At 44.7% G+C, this 18,370-nt stretch overlaps 1 protein-coding gene across 2 annotated transcripts; it reads right to left on the bottom strand.

Annotated features, from left to right (window-relative positions):
• Positions 1–687: 687 nt before the first annotated feature.
• ADAT2 (adenosine deaminase tRNA specific 2) lies at positions 688–18,253 on the bottom strand. Of its 2 annotated transcripts, XM_030198496.1 has the most exons (6): positions 18,145–18,253; positions 15,246–15,350; positions 11,756–11,906; positions 9,751–9,857; positions 1,440–1,512; positions 688–1,325 (listed from the first exon to the last, which is right to left on the bottom strand). In XM_030198496.1, exons 1-6 carry the CDS (start codon positions 18,214–18,216, stop codon positions 1,282–1,284), a joined length of 552 nt encoding a protein of 183 aa, XP_030054356.1. In that variant the 5' UTR covers positions 18,217–18,253; the 3' UTR covers positions 688–1,281. The 2 variants fall into 2 exon arrangements, with proteins under 2 accessions (XP_030054356.1, XP_030054355.1); XM_030198495.1 differs by lacking the exons at positions 688–1,325; positions 1,440–1,512; positions 9,751–9,857 and adding an exon at positions 9,892–11,090.
• Positions 18,254–18,370: the final 117 nt, after the last annotated feature.

Below are 18,370 nucleotides of genomic sequence, written 5' to 3'. Positions count from 1 at the left end.
ATCCTATATAATAAAACGCACCCAACTACGTGTCATCAATTGAGGAGATGGAGCCTTACACACACACACACACACACACACGAAAACATTGCTAGTGCCCATTCATTTGTGTCAGAAACGGGCCTGTTTTACTATTTTTTTTTACAGATTTCATTTGGGCAGGTTTCCAAGTTGCTGATTACTTGATGATGCTTGAGGAGGGTTTGTTCTATACATCAAATGTCATAGTCTGTTACTGAGACAGACATGGGGGAAGCCACTTTTTGCCCTGGGATTTGTAGTATGGAATGTTGCTACTATTTGGATTTCTGCCAGGTACCTGTGACCTGGTTTGGCCACTGTTGGAAGCAGGATACTGGGCTACATGGACCATTGTGGTCTGACCCAGTATGGCTATTCTTATGCTCTTACATCTTGTGGCTGTGCAGAAGTTAGTTCTCAATTTAGTGAGAACTTATATTGTTGGATATGCTCATGCTTACATCAGATAGCTCTGTAAAAGCTTTTAGATTTAGTTTGCAGTTCTCCATTTTTAAATTTGAACCTGTGGTTCTCCCCCTCCCCCTTTTTTTTTAAATTTAGGCTCTGCCTGGCCATACTTGCTGAGATACGTATATGTTTCTGAAGTATTCACATTGTGGGGAATAAGATGTATACTGTAATCATATTTGGATGAAAGGTGTTATAATAAATCCCATGCTAGTCTTAGTAATAACATTAAGCAGTGTATCCCTTTGTATGCAACATTCTTTTTAATGAAAGCAGCTAGCCCTCTGCTGTACAGACACAAAGTACTGTCTAAAGAATGGCTCAAAACTGCTTTTGTTAAGATATGCTTACATGCTGCCCACCATGGCCATTACTACTACAGTGCATAGTTTATAAAATTACTAAAAGATGATTCGTCATCTCTGTGTTCCAATGTTTATAACCAAGCAGAAATGTCAGGTTAAGGCTTGGGTATCTAACTTTTTCACTCTTCTTTCCAACACTCCTTAAGTCAATCACGTAACTTCCCATCTGTTCAACCCAGCAGTGTATGCTCTTTTGAGCGGGACCGTTTAATTAGGGACTTACAGTTAACAGTGTCTACATATATAATATCCATTATTATTACTATTAGACGCCGCCAGAAGCAGAAATCAATTAACACTGAGGTAGTAGAATTCCAGCACATGATTTCAATTTCATTATTGTCTTTTGTCCAAAAACAGCGCTGTAATCCAGGCATGGTCTTCCTTTTGCAGGAACGCAATCATGGAGCCCTCCATCACTAAGGACCTAACTTTCATTTTGATCCTTTTTCCGTGCTTTTGACTTTGGTGCTATAGAAAGAATTGAAACATACAATAAGAATTATTAAATGCTTGCCTAAGACCACATTCAGAAGCTTCCATTAACTATATGCTGTTTAAACAAGGCCAATGTTAAGTTCTCACCATTTGGGTTTTCCTGCTTGTAGAAAGTTTTTAACATCTCCACAGCTTCTTCAGCTCGATATCCAGCAATGCACTGTTAAAAATCAGAAGAGGGGTGTGTACAAAGGCATCAAAGATACCAAAATTATACAATAATATAAATCAATCAAATACTAATTTGTTTTGCAATTTACTGTTATCAATTTAGAGCTTTTAGATTCATATTACCCAACAGCCGATATAACACTCTAAAGAATGAGCAGCAGATTTCATGTACCAGGACAAACATCCTCTTATTACAAGTTGCATTTGTAACCCATTATTACAAGATCAAGGCGGTTCACATTAAAAGAGAATGAGAATACTCAGGAGAATGACAAATGACATTTCCTTAAAATCCAACATTCCATCACCTAGATAACACATCTCTGAAATAGAAAAGCCTTGAAAGATTTATGAAACTGCTTGTAATAATTAGATAAGCATCACGTTAATGATAAGTTCCAACTTTTAGTGGCTTAGTAAAATAAAGGATGTTTAAATATCTTCTTATATCTAACATTTGTCACACTAGGATGATTATTATTAACATTTGTAGAGCGCTACCAGACGCACGCAGCACTGAACATCCAATGTAGAGAGAGACAGTCCCTGCTCAAAAGAGCTTACAATCTAAAAATAAGACAGACAGACAATTAAGGACAAGGGAAGTACTGGGTGAGAAGGAACAAGGGGAGGGCAAATTGAGTAGTGGCTAGGAGCCAAAAGCGGTGGTGAAAAGGTGGGCTTTTAGCATAGATTTGAAAACAGGTAGAGATGGAGCTAGACGTACAGGCTCAGGAAGTCTATTCCAGGCATAAGGTGCAGCGAGGGAAAAGGAACGAAGTCTGGAGTTAGCAGTAGAGGAGAAGGGGGATGACAAGAGAGATTTGTCCAGTGAGCGGAGTTCACGGGGAGGAATGTAGGGAGAGATGAGAGTGGAGAGGTAATGGGGGGCTGCAGAATGGATACATTTAAAGGTCAGTAAGGGAAAATTAGGTTCTTACCGTGATAATTTTCTTTCCTTTAGTCATAGCAGATGCAGCCATTACAGGTGGGTTGTGTCCATCAACCAGCAGAGGGAGATAGAGAGCACACTTTTTTCAGTGCCTCATACCAGCTTGCTCCACTGCCTCTCTTCAGTATTTGAAGCTTCCAAAGCAGTATGGCAAACCACAATGGGAATAACATGAGCTTTCCTCACAGCGAACGATGGCCCTACAACAAAGGGCATTAACTCAGAATGGAGGGAATGAAACATCCTCTCGGAGGGCATAACTCATCCTCCACTGAGACATAACTGGAGGGAATAAACTCATCCTCCAAAACATGAAACTGGAGGAAATTAAGTCATCCTCCTTTAATTGAACAAGAATCCTGAAGACTGTTTTCCGACTTTCTTCCAAGGACAGAATCTCCAGGAAACACGAACAGAACCTGAAATAGATTTACACTAGATAGCATCAGACAGGGAGGGATCATGGCTGCATCTGCTATGACTAAAGGAAAGAAAATTATCACGGTAAGAACCTAAATTTTCTCTTCCTTGTCATCAAGCAGAAGCAGCCGTTACAGATGGGATGTATCAAAGCAATCCCTAGATAGGGTGGGAACAAGCCACACCACGCGCCAGCACTTGCGCTACAAAATGTGCGTCCCTCCTGGCAGCCACATCCAGCCTGTAATGTCGGGCAAAAGAGCTTAGAAGCCCATGTTGCTGCACTACAAATCTCTTGAAGATTCTGGAAACTCCTCCTCGACAAAGGAGGGCAAGAAAATAGGTTGGTTTAGGTGAAACGCTGAAACCACCTTAGGCAAGAAGGAAGGCACGGTCCGAACCGTGACCCTGGACTCTGAAAACTGCAGAAAAGGGTCTCTACAGGACAGTGCCTGGAGCTCTGACACCCGTCTCGCCGAAGTAATGGCCACTAACAAGACGGCCTTCAGTGTCAAATCTTTCTCTGAAGCACGCCGAAGCGGTTCAAAGGGAGCACCCTGAAGGGCCTTCAGCACTAGCCCCAGGTTCCAAGCTGGACAAGGTGCACGCACGGGAGGACGGAGCCGAAGCACCCCTCTAAGAAACCGTGCCACATCCGGATGAGCAGCTAAAGACACGCCTTCAACCTTGCCACACAGGGAGGCCAACGCTGCCACTTGCACCCGCAGGGAATTATAGGCCAAGCCTTTTTGTACACCATCCTGCAAAAAGTCCAGAATCGGCGAGACAGGAGCCCGCAGGGGTGTGATCTCTCTGGAAGCACACCAGACTTCAAACTGGCGCCAAATCCTGGCATAAGCCACGGAAGTGGAACGCTTGCGGGCTTGCAGGAGAGTGGTAATTACTTTATTGGAATAGCCTCTGCCTCTCAATTGCGCCCTCTCAATCGCCAGGCCATAAGACCAAATCGGCCGGCGTCCTCCATGGTCACCGGACCCTGTGACAACAGGTTGGGAACCAGAGGTAACTGAAGGGGATCCTCTACGAGCATCTGTCGGAGGTCCGCATACCAAGGCCTCCTGGGCCAATCCGGGGCGACGAGAACCACTTCTCCTGGATGCAGCCGAATCCGCAGGAGCACTCGCCCTATCAAGGGCCACGGAGGGAGCACATACAGTAGGCCTGGAGGCCAGGGTTGAGCCAAGGCATCCAACCCCGCCGCACGAGGATCTCTCCGTCTGCTGAAGAAGCACGGGACTTTGGCATTGGTGCTTGTCGCCATTAGATCCATCACGGGCTTGCCCCACTTGGCACATATCTGCAGGAACACTTCATCTGCAAGTTCCCACTCCGCTGGATCGATCTGATGCCTGCTTAGATAATCGGCTTGCACGTTGCTCTGACCTGCAATGTGAGCTGCCGACAGAAACTGTAGATGCAGCTCGGCCCAGTGGCAAATTTGTTCGGCCTGCGCGGCTAGAGCTCTGCACTGAGTGCCGCCTTGTCGATTTATGTAGGCCACTGCTGTCGTGTTGTCCGACATCACTCTGACAGCCAATCCTTCCAGGGTCACTTGAAAGGCCAGAAGCGCCTGAAACACCGCTTTCAACTCTAGGCGGTTGATGGACCACTCCGACTCCTCGGGTGTCCATAGACCCTGGGCATGCTTCCCCTTGCAATGTGCGCCCCAGCCTTTCAGACTGGCATCTGTCACCACTAGGCACCAATCGGGGAGCGCCAGCGGCATTCCTCACCGCAGCATGCTGTCTGAGAGCCACCACTCCATGCTGAGTCGGGCCGCAGGGAGCCAAGAGAGTCTGCATTGGTAATCCTGAAATACTGGAGACCATCTTTGGAGTACAGCATACTGTAGAGGTCTCAGGTGCGATCTCGCCAAGGGCACCAGTTCCATGGTGGCCGTCATCGATCCAAGCAGCTGGACAATGTCCCAAGCTCACGGGAGGGGCATGCTCAGGAGCAGAAGGACCCGATTCTGAAGCTTGCACCGCCTTTGCTTGGGTAGGTAAACATACCCCGAGGCTGTGTCGAACCTGGCCCCCAAATACTCTAGAGACTGCGAGGGGGTCAGGTGACTTTTGGCCAAATTGACGACCCAGCCCAGAGTTTGAAGTACTGAGACCACTCTGGCTGTTACATGCTGACTCTCTGCAGCAGAGTTTGCTCGAATGAGCCAGTCGTCCAGGTACGGGTGAACCTGAATACCCTCTCGCCTTAGAAAGGCAGCTACTACCACCATAACCTTCGAAAAGGTGTGGGGAGCTGTGGCGAGGCGAAAAGGCAAGGCCCGGAACTGGAAATGCTTTCCCATCACTGCAAACCTCAGAAACTTCTGGTGCGGGGGCCAAATTGGAATGTGCAAGTAAGCTTCTTTCAGTTCCAGAGACGTGAGAAACTCTCCTGGCTGTACCGCCGCAATGACGGAGCGCAGGGTTTCCATGTGAAAATGCCGCACTCTCAAGGATTGTTTAATTCTTTTAAGTCCAGAATAGGGCGAAAAGACCCTCCTTTTCGCGGCACCACAAAGTAGATGGAGTAGCGGCCGCAGCCGTGTTCGACGGGAGGTACCGGGGACACGGCCCCTATCTGAATCAGACCTTGTAAAGTCTTCTCTACCGCCGCCCGTTTGGCGGCATAACCGCATCGGGACTCCACAAACACGTCTCTTACAGGGGTGTCGAATTCTATTCTGTAACCGTCTCTGATCAGGTCCAAGACCCACTGATCTGAGGAAATGTTGGCCCACTCCTCGGCAAAGAGGGAAAGACGTCCTACGATGACAGGACTTGAGGAGAGGGCCGGCGCACCATCATTGAGAGGGTCGCCCCTGAACTCCAGGCCTTGAGCCAGTGGCTGTGGAACGTTTGTCCAAGCAAAAGGAATTCCTCTGCTGAAAATGGACACGAGAAGTGAACCCAGCAGAACGCCCTGGGCGGTACCTTCGAGCTTCACAGAAGTGAGGTCTGTAAAAGGAGTGGACCGCCGCACCCTTAGAGGAAGACAGAGGCCTATCTTCGGGCAAGTGCTGGGGTTTAGCCTCACCCAGGCCCTTCACAATTTTCTCCAACTCCTCACCAAACAGGAGAAGGCCTTGAAAGGGCAACTTCACCAACCTTTGCTTAGAGGCCATGTCCGCCGCCCAATGCCGTAGCCAAAGAAGACAGCGAGTCACCACTGCTACTGCCATGTGTTTAGCCGAAGCTCTGACAATATCATAAAGGGCATCAGCAAGAAAGGACAAGGCCAACTCCATCCGCGGAGCCACATCTGAAAAGGGCTCCGCTCCATCACTGGGCTGTTCCACTGCCTGTTGCAACCAAGCCAGGCAGGCTCTAGCAGCAACAACAACTGCATGCAGACGCCCGAGTAGTGAGACCTGCAAGTTCAAATGACCGTTTAAGTGCCGATTCCAGTCTATGGTCTTGAATATCCTTCAGGGCAACACCTCCTTCAACAGGGAGGGTAGTTCTCTTTGTCACAGCTGTGACTAGGGCATCCACTTTAGGCATAGCAAAGCAAGTCATATGCTCCTCACTCAGAGGGTATAATTGCCCCATAGCCCTGGAAACTTTCAAAGGTACCTCGGGGTCAGCCCATTGAGCCGAAATAAGCTCTTGGATGGAGTCATGCAAAGGAAAGGCTCGAGCAGGCTTTTTGGTACTAGCCATCCTAGGATTCACAGAGGACGCTGTGCCACTGGCAGGGTCCTCAACAGAGAGAGCCTGCAGGGCATCAGAAATAAGCACTGGCAGCTCATCACAGTGGAAAATCCTCACCGCGGAGGGATCGTCCAGATCCTGAGTCACTTCTGCACCAGACTCTGGCTCCTCAGACCATGAAGGCCTGCCAGAGTCCTCAGAATCCTCGCAGCCCGACCACGGGGGGGGGGGGGGGGGGGGGGGGGGGGGGGGGAATGGAGGTGCAGCACTCTCTGAAGGGGAAAGAGCCCTTCTGCGCTTCATATTCTGCCAATTATCAGGGAATAACGCCTCAGAGGGCATACCCAGGCTAGAATCCACTGGGGGGGGGGGGGGGCATTAGAAGAGGCCCATGCCGGGCTTTGTGGGAGAGCTCTTTTAAGCATGTATGCTTTATGCATTAATAAGACAAAATCAGGGGAGAAAAACTCACCCTGGGCACCCGGATCTCTGCCGGGGCTAGTAGCTCTCATATCAGCCTCACTCCGAGGCCTCCCCCGGGCTCAGGACTCTCCGTCTCAGCGGAGGTCGCGCCATGTGGTAAATTCAAAATGGCATCCGCTGCTTGCTCAGAGCGCCAAGATTCGTCGCTCGCAATGCTCGGGCCGGCTCTAACGTCTGTACAGCACGATTTACAGAGCCCCGCTGCTGATCTGCGCTTGCCACACTTGGAACAGCGCTTTACTGTCTCCGCAGCCATCGTCGAAAACGGCGGTAAAATTCAAAATGGCGGTTCGCGCCAAAATCGCCCCGATCGCGGGCCCACCCCAGAGGAGTCAGAAAACACTCTTACCTCACTGGACCGAGTATCACAGCTCCGGTCCCACAGAAAAAGGCAAGGAAAAACCTCTGTCCCAGCGTCTAAGCGCTTTTTTTTTTTTAACGCTGTGAGGAAAGCAGAGGTAAATAGAACTCCGGAGGCTCAGGTGAGTGGGAAAGGCAGGGAAAGGGTGAACCTATGTGCCTGCATCCACTGTTGGTGGGGAAGGACAGGGAAAGCTAAGCAATGTGTCCACATCCAAGGAGGTATGGGTAAGGCAGGGAAAGGGCGAACCTATGTGCCTTTAAAGTGAAGCTGCTAAAGCCTCAAACACCCCTGCTAACAACTTGCAAAAGCACAGGAGCAACCTCCAGACAGATTTTAGATGGAGCTCGAAGAAGCTGCAGCCACTCTGCTAGGGGAGATAGAGAATACTGAAGAGAGGCAGTGGAGGAAGCTGGTATGAGGCACTGAAAAAAGTGTGCTCTCTATCTCCCTCTGCTGGTTGATGGACACAACCCATCTGTAATGGCTGCATGTGCTTTATGACAAGGAAGAGAAGGATAATGAAGAACTAATAAAAATAAAAAGTTTAGAGGAACCTTTGCTTTATCACTCCTTACTTTACTGGACTGCTCACCATTGAGTGTGCATGTATAATAGTGGAAAACTAACAACACTCTTACCTGCCACACCCCAAAAATTATCCCCTCTGCAACTGTCCTGCCTGCAAAACTAGTCCCCCAACAATTACCCCTATGTGCTGTGGGCAGGCCAGATTATGCCACTAGTATGCCACTAGTATACCATTACCATTTTTGTTTTGATTAATTATCCATTTATTTTCAAATTACTATATAATAATATATGAGAATGTTAAATTATTAAATGCAATGTTAAAATATTAAATGCTTTAGGTGTTATATAGGCTTATATATGTATGCTTGATGAGTCTAAATATTATTTTTAATTCTTGGTTTTATTCATTATATGTTAACAATTTTTAAAAATATATTATTTCTATGTTTTGTATTTTATGTAGACCCCTGACGCAGGTGCTGGTCACCGAAACACGGCCCGTGTCGGGTCAAGGCTCATTCATTAAAGAACTTTGTTCCATTTTAAAGGCCCGTGGTGCTGTTTTTTTGTTTGGACACTAGTATACTCTACTCATAGTTTATGCCCACATGTCTAAAGGGCTCTGCGAGATTTGTGCAAGACTCAAGAAGTTAGGCCTGCCAACTATTTGACTTTTTCCAGTCAGCGGAAATCTACAATAATGTCCAGAAGGTAGTAGAATGGGTAATATGTCTGGTCATTTTTCTGAGTTTTAATCCTCTATCTGCAGTTCTCTAATTCCCCCTATCCCCTCCCCAATGTGAGTGAGCCTGTCTTGGCTGCTTCTGTTGTGACTAGAAGCAGAGACTGAGTAGGATCCAGCCAACAGGAGGGAAGTGGGGACAGAAGACTAGAATGCAGCTCTAGTCAACAGAATAGAGGTGGTGATCCGGAGGAAGTTTCTGTGCTGTAGAACTTAAAATTTCTGCATTTGATGGGGGTGGAAGAGAAACGGAACTGCTTTTCCCATAGAAATACAGATTATAGGTTGTATTTCTTTTTTTTAGGGCATTTAAGAGCTGCAGAATATATACGACTCACACCAACACAGCGATTAAGGAACTGCACCTTTCAATTGCCTGCCCCTCTCACCTGTCCTGATCAAGACACACAGAAACCACACACACACTCATACCAACACACAAATGCACATTCACAGACACAAACACGTACATCAGCTCATTCGATTTAAAATAGGGAAAACAGATCCATTGGCCAATCCCTATGAACACCAACGAGGCACTGAGACTTGATCGCAGGGCTACTACTGACCACAGTCTGCACCCCTAGGAAGCCAGGCCACATGAGAGATCCTGCTACACCAGTCCAAGCTGCAACCATCTGCTGGAGACAGAGGACACTGAAATGTTCCAGAATAGCACCAGTGATGATGTCACTATAATGCAAGCTCAGTCTCTGCCTCCATCTGCTGGTTGGGGAATATAACCCACTCATCTAACAGGAGAAGTCTGTACTATTTGTGAATTTGTTTTGTGACCGTCGCTGATAAACTCAGAGAAACTTCATGGAGTATAAACAGATGCTGCTACTTAGCAGGCTATTTTTTTTATTTTACTTTACAAAAAAAAAATTCTCTGTCAAGTAGTGTAATTGAAGTTCAGTACTGAATTAATTACTACCCATGCATTCGCGTATTTACAGCTGCTTCCCTTATGCATTCTGCCACCAGTTCTAAATACAGCTAGAATTACAGTCTATGTTACAGAAAACAAGTAACAAAATACAAAGAACGTGCTTTACCTCAAATGACGTTCCAGTGTTTGGTAAGTCATCGGCACCAACATTTAAAACTGAACCACAACCTCCAAATCGTTCATTCCGGCACCCATATACAACCAAAGGAATTTATAGAGCAAAGTTAAGGAACCAGCATAAAAACAATATACAGAAGCACAAAACAAACTGGGACCTGTGCCAGGTGCCACGGTGGATGCAAAACATCAAAACCACAAGCCTGAAAGAACAGAGTTATCACCAATGCACCCATCATGAAGAACCAAATCTTATCACATACATCATTCTTCCATAGTGATAACATCAGTAGCTCAAACTTAGCCTACGTGGCGATCACATAACCAATTTCAATTCATTTCCAAGCCTCTGTAGAACAAATATTAACCCTCAACCAGCTCTAGTGCTACAACCTGAACTTGAACCAAACTTTTTATTGCTTATGGTGGCAACAAAAACCTCCAGGAATACCTATATTGCTGCAATGGAACAGCGAACAGGGGTGATCAAAGCTAATGAGTGAACACTGCAAAGCAGTATTGCAACTCAGGAAACCCAATTCCATTCCAAATTCTCTGCCAGTTCTTTGTCCCATATTGTATTTGTGATGCTTCTTTCTGTGCATATACAGACACACCCTCCTTGCAGGAACAAAATGGTTTAGTCCGAGTACTCCTGCTGTGAAAAACAGAGCACCATACAGAGTTGACTACAAGTCGATCTCAAGCATAAGTCACGGGCAGTTTTAGGCCTAAAAATGGACACAAATGCTGTTGAGGCTCCCCTTCAACCCTCCTTCCCTCACGGTCCAGCATCTTTCTGTCCCCCTCCCTTCCACCTCCGGGGTCCAAAATTGCTCCTTCTCTCTGCCTCCACTAGCCCGCTCAGCATCTCAATCCCCACCCCTTTCAATGGATTTTCTATAGGAGCAGCAGCGGCAATGCAGCAATACTCCTGGCCTACTCTGGAGCACACTCTCTGATCCTTCCCGCTCCTGCTGAAATAGGAAGTTGGGTCAAAGGGGGCAGGACACACCAGAGAGTGCTACAGAGCAGGCTGCAGGCAGCCTAAAAGTACCGCTGCATTTGAAGGTAAACGGCTGGGATAGGGAGGGGTCATACTGCTAAAAGGGTTGGGAATGATTATTTTTTTTAGTGCAATGGGTGCTACCTGTAGATAACACAGCCCAGGGGTATTTTTTTGACAAATTGTTTGGCTCAAAATTTCTCCGGTGCCATCTTCCCCACACAGTTGAAGCACATTCTCCCCAGGAGGAAGGTTGGTGATCTTTGAGCTGCCACATACTTGTATTTTCAAGACGTTTTCGTGTAGCCATCGCCTTCTGCTACCTTAAGAAGTACTGTTCTTGGAAAATGACACAATGTACAAGGGGAAAAAAAAAAGCACACTTAAATCGCTCCTCCGACAAAGCTCCAAGGTTAAGCTGCCATCCGTTGCTGTGACATCGCTTCCGCCGTTCAAACTTCATAACTTATAGTCAAGTTGTATATACAGTAGTTTGATCGTCAGCTTGTACAGGGTGCAGGTTGCTAAGCAGCAAGAATATTTCGAAGTCCCACAAGCTCCAAACCAGTTAACACCTAATATAGAAGGGCAATTATAGGGGTGCCTATATTTAGGCCCTAATAGGCAAGCTGTTACAGGATTGTCCCCTATTTAGACATCTAATTTTCTTTACAGATTAGTAAGGAATTGGGCTTACGTGCAAGTCCCGCTCAGGCTCTGCCAAGACTCCACCTGTCAAATACGCTCTATGTAAGATATGCACTTATTTACAAAATAGTGCTTAAGCAGTTCTACACATTTGCGCACGGAATCACTGCACAAATGTTAGCACCTTCTATATAGATGTATAAATTAGGCACAACCACTTCCAAACACTCACACCTAGACTGTTAAAGCGTGCATGAAAACCTGCCTTACTAACTAGTTATAGCTGTAAAACAGCAAACTGAGGTGTCCAATGTCCTTTTCCTAGTGACACAAAGGATACTGAGCAGGCGCAATGCACCAGCACACATAATGCAAGGTTCCACCGTCACATACAAGACTGTCTGCTCGAACACTTCCATAGGACTTTTGCCGTGGTCACGACACCAGGTCAGGACTTGATCAATCGCCACCATCTCTGCATGCCGAGTGGCCTGTAGATACAAGAGCATACACAGCTGAACTGATTTAATTCCAAATTAATTCTCCTTTGTTAGAAAACAAAAAAATATTGGTGCTACTGTTTTGCTTAATGGTCTCCATTTTTTAAGTTCTGTGTTTCTGCTCACCTGTCACGACGAAGTCCCACGTAATCTAGAAAACCTAGTTGACCAATAAGCGGCAAGGGAGCCTTCTAGCCAGGGCAGCTCATGTCATCTATTATTTTTTCAATTATTCATTTTCAATTTTAACTTGTATAGTATATATTTGTGAGTATATCTTACAATGGAAAAGAAACAGTAATAAAGAAAAAAAATAAACAACTAAAGCAGTTCAGGCAAATAAGAATCTCTTTAATAGAGGAGAATCCAAGATGGTGGTAAATGAAAATGTATCAGGAAAAAAAAAAAAAGAAGACTAAAATAAGAAAGCAATAATTGAGTCATAAATTCAACGTGCTTGCCACCTCGCTGCTGCGTCTTGCCCCCTTTTGATGTCACTTCTGGCTTCCTCAAGGGCGGGACGCAGCAGCGAGGCAGCTCTGGGCTCAGCAGCTGACAGGATATGAAAATCGCTGCCGCTGTCTGCTGCTCTCTACTGAAACAAGGTGGATGCACATCAAGGTACGGGGTGGGGCGAGGTGGGGTTCCGAGAGCTCTAAACCTCCTTTTAAACTAAGATAAACTGGAGCAGTGGGGGAGTGGGTGGGAGGGGGTTCCACTGAACTGGTCTGCACAGGGTCCCGCAATTGCTAAGATCGGCCCTGCCTGGTGGGTACAAAGGATGAGGGAGATGGCACGATTTTGAAATCTCTACCTATCATAAGGATGGTAATTTAGACTACCGTCAGTATACAGTGTTATGGTGGAAATTCCAGGATATATCTCCTTTAAGCGAGATATATCTTGGAATTTCCACCATAACAGTGTATACTGACGGTAGTCTAAATTACCATGATTATGATAGGTAGAGATTTCAAAATCATGCTCAAAGTGGACTTAAAGATGTGAGAGACGGGGGGGGGGGGGAGGAGGGGGGAAGAGAGGAGTAGAAGACAAGAGCGAGGGAGCAGAAGGCAAGGAGGCGAGGGGGAGGGAGGAGAAGGAGGCAAAGAAACGAGGAGGCAAGGAGACGAGGGGGAGGGAGAGGAGGAGGCGAGGAGACGGGGGAGGGGAAGGAGAGGAGGAGACGGGGAAGGGAGGAGGAGACGGGGAAGGGAGGAGACATAGTGACTAGGTGATTGTGTGCATGTGCGAGGCTTTGAATATTGCTTGGTGTGTGTGAATATGCATTGAACGGGAGGGCCTTGACTGTCTGGCAGTGGGGGTCCTACAGAGCGCATTCCTCATTGGAGGTCATAGAGATCTCAGCTATTGCTGCCCTCTTTGTATGTTATGTTCACCTTGCCTTTGTATTAATCTTCAGTTTTGACCATTAATAAAGGTGTGGTGTGTACCTTATGTTCTGACATTCAAAAATAAAGCATACAAAAAACAAATAAAAAAAAAAAAAAAAGAAAAGAAATGGAGGTGTGGTAGACCCTGAATGATTTTAAGAGGATTCTGTTCATGAGGAGCTAGCTAAACTAGAGTTGGACAAAGCGATGGGGGCTGGATGGCACTGTAGGAACTGAGGGAAGTTCTGGTAGCTCCACTGGCTGACCTTTTCAATACTTCTCTAGACTCGGGAGTGGTCCCAGAGGACTGGAGAATGGCAGAAGTGGTCCCTCTACACAAAAGCATAAGGCCGGTAAGTCTGACTTCTGTGTTAAGTAAATTAATGGAAATGCTTTTTAAAATAGAAAACAGTAAAATTTTTGGAATCCAATAGGTTACGTGACCTGAGGCAACATGGTTTCACTAGAGGCAGGTTTTCTTAGACAAATCTGATTAATTTCTTTGACTGGATGACCAGAGAGTTGGCTCAAGGGAGAGTGCTAGATGTGGTGTATTTAGATTTTAGCAAAGCCTTTGAAACGGTTCTGCACAAATGACTAACAAACTGAGTATGCCCTTGATATCGGTCCTGAAGTGACTAGCTGGGTTAGGAACAGGTTGAGTAGAGGATAACACAGGATAGTGGTAAACTGAGCTCACTCTGAGGAAAGAGATGTTACCAGTGGCATCCCACAGGGCTTGGCTCTTGGGCCGGTTCTTTTAACATTTTTGTAAACAATATTATTAAAAGGCTTTCTGGTATGGTTTGCCTCTTTGTAGATACCAAATCTACAATAGATTAGACACTCCTTATGGTGTGGATAACATGAGCAAGGACCTAGCGAAGCTTGAAGAATGGTTTGTAATTTGGCAGCTAAGATTTAATGCTACGAAAAACAGGGTTACATATTTCAGCTGCAAAAAACCCAAAGGAAAGGATATAGTTTAGAGGGAGAAGCACTTTTGTGCATGAAAGTGAAGCGGGACTTGGGTGTGATCGTATGTGATGATCTTAAGGTGGCCAAACAGGCAGAAAACATGACGGCAAAAGCCAGAAGGGTGATTGGGTGTACAGGGAGAGGAAGGACCAGTAGGAAAAATGAGGTGATGATGCCCCTGTATAAGACTCTGGTGAGACCTCATTTAGAATATTGTGTAAAACTCCGAGCCCGCACCTTCAAAAAAATATATAAACAGGATGAAGTCGGTTCAAAGGGCGGCTACTTGTCCTTTAGATTGTAAGCTCCTTTGAGCAGGGACTGTCCTTCTTTGTGAAATTGTACAGCGCTGCATAACCCTAGTAGCACTTTAGAAATGTTAAGTAGTAGTAGTAGTACTAAAATAGTCAGTGGTTTTCATCATAAAGTGTATGAGATCAGACTTAAAAATCTTATTGTGCATATTTTGGAAGAAAGTCGGGTGAGGGAAGATATTATAGAGACATTTAAATACATACATGGCATAAATGCACAAGAAGCAAGTCTCTTTCAACTGAAAGGAAACTCTGGACTGAGTGGGCATAGGATGAAGGTGAAAAAGGATAGACTCAGAAGTAAGCTGAGAAAATACTACTTCATAGAAAGGGTGGTGAATTCATGGAACAGCCTCCTGGTGGAGGAGGTGGAGATTAAAACTGTATCTGGAATTCAAAAAAGCTTGGGACAAGTACACAGGATCTCTAAGAGAGAGCAGATGGGAAGGAACAGCAGACTGGATAAACCATATGGTGTCTATCTGCCTTCATTTTTCTATGTTTCAAACACAGCTACTAGAAGTGTCTGCACTGAGGTGGAAGCTGAGGTTCCTTGCATTCACAGGCCCCAGTAAAGCACAAGTCTCAGGCTGTCTACGTGGTGGCACACAATTACTAAATCAGTTTTTTTTTTTACAACTTACATTTTTTGTTTCATTGACCTCGTTTCTTCCATGCCCCAGGACTGTATTATTATAAACCATGAGGCAACCAACAGGAACTTCACCACTCTCTAGAGCTTCCTTAGCCTGAAAAATAAAATATTGAGTGGCACAGTGTTCTTTTAAACAATTGGCTTCAAAAGCAAGTATCAAGCAGAGCAGGTGGGTTCAGCTGACATTATGGACGGATGGGTATCAAAATAAACACTTAGAAAACCAAAAGCATTCCTCTCCCCCTAACTCCTCTCAAATTATGTTCATGCTGCAGAATGGAAAGGCCAGAAATCGACCACCAAGGTGGAGAAACAAAGGGCCCTGTTTACTAAGGAGCGTTAGCGTTTCTAAAGTGCCTACAATTAGTGCATGCGCTAACCATGTAGGTGCCTATAGGGATATTGTAGGAGCGTACACATTTAATGCGCGTTAAAAATGTTAACGCACTTATAACATGGCTTAGTAAACAGGGCCCAAAGTCTGCTACGAGGAGAACAAAATGGGAGTGAGGGAGTAGCAAGACCAACAGGACTCTTCAAAGAACCAAGGGAGATAGGAAAATGAGGTAAAAAAAACAAAACAAGAAGGTTCTTTATTGAAGTAGACTCACAATGTGGCACCATGTTTCGGCAATAGTGCCTACCTCAGGAGCCTAAAAGATGTAATCACAACAAAAATGTATAAAAAGTATATACACACAAAAATTCTCTGAAGTTATGACCAATAAAAGCAAATCAAAACATAAGTTTGTATACATAAAAAAATGTGTAAGCAAATGTAAAAGATATATTTATATCTTGCCCTTAATATGTAATACTTGGTAGCAATAATGAAACAGCGGAGTCATTTATATGCACTCACATTGCACTATATATGCACACATTCACCTAATCCTGCTCTACTTTACAGACTTACACGTGGTTATTCATTTGGCATTGAACCAAAACAAACAGGTTAGTCCTATGGTTTTGTATTAATAGTTGAGACTTACTATGTTAAATTCAGATGTTAATATGGCTCTTTTTTTGTTAAGTATTCTCCATTCTTTTACCATACACTCTTTGTTTGCTCTTAAATGATTTTATCTCTGTCTCTCAAGATATATATATAGATATAAATATATCTTTTACATTTACTTACACATTTTTTATGTATACAAACTTATGTTTTGATTTGCTTTTATTGGTCATAACTTCAGAGAATTTTTGTGTGTATATACTTTTTATTTGTTGTGATTACATCTTTTAGGCTCCTGAGGTAGGCACTATTGCCGAAACATGGTGCCACATTGTAATTAGAGTCTACTTCAATAAAGAACCTTTTTTTTTTACCTCATTTTCCTATCTCCCTTGGTTCTTGGAAGAGTCCTGTTGGTCTTGCTACTCCCTCACTCCCATTTTGTTCTCCTCTAAGCGTGTTAACATTTTTAATGCGTGTTAAATGTGTACGCGCCTACAATATCCCTATAGGCACCTACATGGTTTTCCCTTTCAAAATTTGGGCTGAAATGAAGAAGTTCAGTGAAGAGAAATTTTCAGCCCATGGAATTTACCCTGTTCACTATTAAATTACTCGGGCAAATTCCTTTGAACACTGTCCTAATGCTGCCTCCACTCTGCCTATATTCTTTCAGAAGCATAAAAAATATATATTATTTTGCTTTTTCCATTTGTGAACCTTTTTTCACATCTAAAACTTTGTAAGTTTATATGCTGGACACGTTGCCCTTAAATCAAATCTCAGTCTTTCTGGAAGTACATCCTCAGAATCTCTAGTTTGTATCAGAGGCAACTGTTTGGCCCACAATGACCTTACATTGTCTACTGTCACTCCTATTTGAGTATGACCTAAGGAAGGAATGGGTGACTAGGCAAAGATATTTTGTTGCATGCACCCTGGAAGTCATGTGTCTACTGCTGCTTTTGTATCCTGTTTGTGGGTACACAACAACTGGCTGCTTCAGCCTCAGAATATCACTGAAAGTCTGTATTGCTCAAAGTATTCTTTTTTTTGTATGGGATCTGCAGCTCTATACCACATAATGTGAATCTGTGTATAAGTCTGAAGGATAGATTTCGGAAAGGTGATGGTGATACAGAACTTCAAATCAACATAAGTCAAAAGAAGTGGCAAATATTATAGGCGAGTCTCACGAAGAGACCAAGACACAACATTGTTCAGCACAGTGTGTACATTAACCTTAGTTTAGGGTGCCATTAAACAAGGTTAGCACATCTACTGAATCCCCTGCTATATGTCACCACGCCACTGTTTAAAACTGACAATGAAATTTAGATTTGGTTTACTTCACTCTACTCATCAATCTATACAGGGTGGCACTCTTGAATACTGACTTACTACACCTACAAGCACATGCTACTTAAATATAACCCGATAGAACTATAGCGCTACTAGACGTACGCAGCGCTGTACACCTGGACATGAAGAGACAGTCCCTGCTCGACAGAGCTTACAATCTAATTAGGACTGATAAACAGGACAAACAAGAGATAAGGGAATATTAAGGTGAGGATGATAAAATAAGGGTTCTGAACAAGTGTTTGGAGTTAAAAGCAGCATCAAAAGGTGGGCTTTTAGCTTAGATTTGCCCTAAAACACAGTTGATTGCTCTAATAAATGAACAAAATATCTCGCACATTTAAGAACTACAAAATTGTGAAAACGATAAGAGAACAATATGGTTAAAGGAAGGTCATCAAACACCGCACCTTTCGTACTCTATTTTTTTTCAGCTAACGTGTCCAAAAAAAATCCCTCAGCCCATCAAGAGCCAAAAGTAGTTGTTACAATCTTTTTCTTCTTTAAAGCGAGCAACTTGAATGTTTCAGATTCAGATACCCATCAACCCCAACAGGCACCTCCGTACCATACAGAAAGCTTCTTCCATCCAACGCTGCCACTCCACACCTATTGCTTTACAGCCTACACCGCTTCCCATGACCGGAACTTGGAGGAACTGAGTTTCACTGAGGAGCGAGCACGTGACGAGGAGCTGAAACTCAATGACAAGCAGGTCCCTCGCCCAATTAAGACGCGAGGGGCGGGCTTGTGCGTGGTGTGTGTCTCACCCTCCTGCCGTTCCGGTCTCTCCT

The sequence above is a fragment of the Microcaecilia unicolor genome, chromosome 3 (genome assembly GCF_901765095.1).
Source record: "Microcaecilia unicolor chromosome 3, aMicUni1.1, whole genome shotgun sequence".
NCBI lineage: Eukaryota > Metazoa > Chordata > Amphibia > Gymnophiona > Siphonopidae > Microcaecilia > Microcaecilia unicolor.
This window is presented reverse-complemented; position numbering and strand designations above follow the sequence as displayed.

Bases quoted from the DNA above. Each gene is read 5' to 3' on its own strand.
- ADAT2 (XM_030198495.1), bottom strand. From the start codon at position 18,216: ATGGGAAGCGGTGTAGGCTGTAAAGCAATAGGTGTGGAGTGGCAGCGT. The intron at 11,907-15,245 runs GTAAGTTGTAAA...TTGTATCTACAG, and splicing joins AGGTCAATGAAACAAAAAAT to GCCACTCGGCATGCAGAGAT. The intron at 11,091-11,755 runs GTATCCTTTGTG...GTACTTCTTAAG, and splicing joins TGGTGCATTGCGCCTGCTCA to GTAGCAGAAGGCGATGGCTA.